Raw genomic sequence first — 4,104 nt, 5'->3', positions numbered from 1 at the left:
ATGGCCCAAAATGCCGAGTATGGGACGAAATCTGTAGCGACAAGTGGTTGCATCTTCATTTGAGTGAAAAATTTCTCTCGAGGGGGGCGCTAAATAACATACAATCAACCAATCTTACTTTTTCTAAGGTAATGTTAATGTTAATGAATTTGACAAAAAAATTCTTTATCAGATTGTGGGATCCCTATCGATATAATAAAAAATACCACGTGGAATGTGCAGGACTGGGAAGGAATAGGAATAAGAAAACGAATGCACATTAAATGCTTGGATTCCTTTGAACAGCGGGGGTCCGGAATGATCGTGTGCCATAAAAATGGGACCTGGATAACGGACTTGGTTTGTCAAGGTTTGAAAAAAAACATCTTTGTATTGGCATTTTTAAGTATTTCTTTTTTTAAATAATTAAATAATATATATGCTTACCTGATCACATTGATACATGTGTATGGTTAGCACATTGGCTAGGAAAAAAGCTTAAGTCGGTTAAGCATTCAATAGATTTCACACCGGGGTTGGACTGAATTAAAACTTTTAATTCTAAACTTACTGAAGATTCTTCTACATCAGTATAACTAGTGTCTGTGCTGTTCTTGAACAAGAGATTTTTTCTACATATTCCCTTGCCGAAACAATCGCCATTGTCGCCTCTTCCTCCTTCCCAAGGAAGGGAGAATGATAATTTGATCCAACTTAAATCTACAATCTAGGAATGGGTCAATGAAGGGAATGACCCTAATAATTCAAAACCATTAAACAACTCAGGGTGTAAAATTACGTTGCTTTTCTTGAATTCCAATTTCCTGCTCAGTGATACAAGCATAGTAAAGATTTAAGCGGAAGTGGGGGAGCTAATAAGTGAAATATAGACCTATCAGAAATCATGTTTGTTTCATAGGCGTCGGGACCGGAGGGTTGCAAATATATACATTATATAGGCATTGAAATTGGGGTATACCTTTTCTTGTAGAGATGCTTGAGTTTCTGATTGACAATATCTAAGTAGTTTTTGGAGACCAGGTATTCCAACAATCTATTCGAATTTCAATGGGTACCAGTTGCGCTCCGTTATTAGCGGACCTATTTTTATACCCCCGCAAACGAAGTTTGGGGGGGGGGGGTGTATATAGGAATCACCTTGTCCGTCCGTCCGTCCGTCTAGCTGTCTGTCCGTCTGTCTGTGCAAACGTGTCCGGTCCATATCTTTCTTACGGAGGAACATTACAATCTACTACTCCACTCAAAGATTACCCATGACCTAAAGGTGTCTCATGATCTTGACCCAAGGTCATTTGAGGACGTTCAAGGTCACTGGAAGAAAAAATTCATAATTTGTGTACGGTCCATATCTTTCTTATGGATAAACTTGGTGGGTTCTTATTTCACACAAAGATTGCTTATAACCTAAGAGTGTGTCATGACCTTGAAACAAGGTCATTTGGGAAAGTTCAAGGTCACTTGAAGAAAAATTTCATAATTCGTGTCTGGTCCATATATTTCTTATGCATAAACTTGGTAAGTTCTCATTTCACACAAAGATTGCTCATGACCTATGGTCGTGTCATGACCTAGGTCAAGGTCATTTGGGGAAGTTCAAGGTCACTGGAAGAAAATTTCTATAATTTATGTCCGGTCCATATCTTTCTTTATTATGGAAAAACTTGAATCTACTACTTCAAACAAACATTGCTTATGACCTGAGGTTGTGCCATGACTTTGGACCAAGGTCATATATGCAAGTTCAAGGTAACTGACAGAAAAAGTTCATAATTTTTGTCTGGTCTGTATATTTAGTCTATTTTTTTTATTTGACTGCGCCTTCGTTTCATTAAAAAAAAAATAAAATGAGCAATTACATTTGCACTAAAAATGTTTTAGCATTTCTCTCTTTTCTTAGATCCATAAAATATTCATGATTTAGCACTTCTGAAAAACCCAGCTGGGGCATTTTGTCCCGTTTGGGCAGTTCTAGTTTTTATTCATTTGAAGCAGCATTTGTGTAAAATCTTTTACGTGTAAAGAAGAAAACACTTGTTGTGGCCTTCAAACCCTGTCCTTTGTATTGATTTTTTAATAGGCTGCACCTTATTTTCATTCATTTAAAATATAATGATCAGCAATTTATGAACATCTCTTTCATAAAATATTCTGAAAAGTCAGCGGGCTTTTTTTTTGTCCCGTTTGGACAGTTCTATGTGATCTTTAATAAGATTCCTTATCTCTATACGTTTTATTTTATAAGTAAAAAGGAAAAATATTTTTTAAAGTCCTTTTTTCAAACTTGCAAATATTTCTAGAACCAATATCAGTAGTTGGTGCTGACTGTAAGGAACTCCGTGAGAATGGTCACACTGATTCCGGTGTATATGAGATCTATCCTTATGGTACATACACCAGTCCTATCAGTGTTTATTGTGACATGAACACAGAGGGAGGCGGCTGGACGGTATTTTTTTCATTTTTTTTAATTAAAAAATGACATACATGTATTAGAGTTAAGAATTATATATATTGTTTTTGTCCTCGATCAGACACACACAACCCAAAGTCAATACATGTCAATTGCTAAAAAAATTGATTATAAGATAAATGTACTTTATTTTGAAGGCAATCCAAAAACGTGTCAATAATGGATCAGTGAGCTTTGATAGAACATGGAAGGAATACAAGAAGGGATTTGGTGACGCGGGACTGGATTTCTGGATCGGTAATTATTTATTAAATTGAAAAAAATTCTAAATATCCACTTTCTTTAAGTCAAACGAGCAGAACAAAGGCTTGATTTTTACATTGTTAAGTTTCTTGGAAGCGATATTCATTTCTCTCCTGTAATTCAATTCGTAAAGATAGATCAGAGATGGATAAAAATTTTGAACAATAGATTGACAATACTTACAAGTCTTCATTATCAATAAAACTAATTTTCTGAAACTTGAGGTTTCAAATTATTTTTTCAGAGTGTAACGTAGGTAGCATAAGGCAATACAAGTATTTTTAACTCTTCCATAATGCAGCTTTTATCCCCTATTAAATTGATGTGGCCGTTTAATGACATGTAAGCATAATAATTTTGATATACGTTACTCAGGAAATGAAGTAATCTACCAATTAACAAAGCGACAGATCTCCAATCTCTACATTATCATCAATCTGGTGGACGGGAGCAGGCTATACGAGTTGTACGATCAGTTCTCGGTGTCAAATGAAGCAGATAGCTATCGACTCTTTCTGGCGGGGAATGCCTCGGGAACCCTAGGTACTGTAATAGAAATTTTCTCACATTATAAACGAAAGATAGAGGTGTGTGTAGAATTAGACATTCCTTAAAGCTTACCGGTAAAGAAAAAAACGTGAATGCCTTAATAAACAAGCTTCGTATGGCCATTTCAAAAAAACCTTTCAATACCCTCTCCCGTTCAACTGGCTAAAAATGGCCTAACTCATTTTGTTTTAATCCCAAGGAAGTATTTTTATATGTAAATGTCAATGATAATGAAATTTTCTGAGAAAAACATTCTCACCTACATGTACCTACCGACCAAATATTTTCATACCAAGTCGGAAGAGGATAACAAAATTGTTTGCTCGATATAATTCTCTAGGTGACAGTATGATGCACACGGGTTATTCTCGTCTGAATCTGTCTGGGATGAAATTCACGACGTCTGACAGAGATAACGATCAATATGATGAGGGAAGCTGTTCCTCTCTCAATAAAGGAGGCTGGTGGTTCAACAACTGCCGCCTCGCCTTCCTGAACGGCCCTTGGTCTACAATTCGGTGGCCTCCCAAAGTTACATTCTGGACACCCGTCTATGAGACACTAATGATGATCAGGCATCACTAGGTAAAAAAAAATTCATTGCAAGAAAGCACTATATTTTAAAATATAATTTCATTAATGTTTTAACGGTGGCTTTTAAGCACAGGCGCTTGTTTCATACAGTGAGCTTAGTTTTCTACTATATAATAACACAAGGTATCCATCTTTCCCGAGACCAAATATGTAGGTCACCAATTCAAAGCCCTTTTTTATTTATTATACGCAACTGGCAACAAAAAACCCACATGTAATGGTTTGCGGAATCCCCCTTCTTGGACCTC

General features: G+C 36.2%; 1 protein-coding gene across 1 annotated transcript; it reads left to right on the top strand.

Moving 5' to 3' along the window:
* Positions 1–2,297: 2,297 nt before the first annotated feature.
* Positions 2,298–3,847, top strand: LOC134241054 (fibroleukin-like; the record flags this gene model as incomplete). Its single annotated transcript, XM_062723149.1, has 4 exons — positions 2,298–2,446; positions 2,608–2,707; positions 3,089–3,256; positions 3,603–3,847. Coding segments are annotated over 4 exons (662 nt in total), but the record flags the coding sequence as incomplete, so codon positions are not given.
* Between the last annotated feature and the right edge of the window lie 257 nt (positions 3,848–4,104).

Source organism: Saccostrea cucullata, unplaced genomic scaffold (genome assembly GCF_032062105.1).
Source record: "Saccostrea cucullata isolate Sc308-1 unplaced genomic scaffold, CSIRO_AGI_Scuc_v1 ctg3791, whole genome shotgun sequence".
NCBI classification, from domain to species: domain Eukaryota; kingdom Metazoa; phylum Mollusca; class Bivalvia; order Ostreida; family Ostreidae; genus Saccostrea; species Saccostrea cuccullata.
Note: the sequence above shows the minus strand (reverse complement) of the source record. Positions and strands in the feature narration are given on the sequence as shown.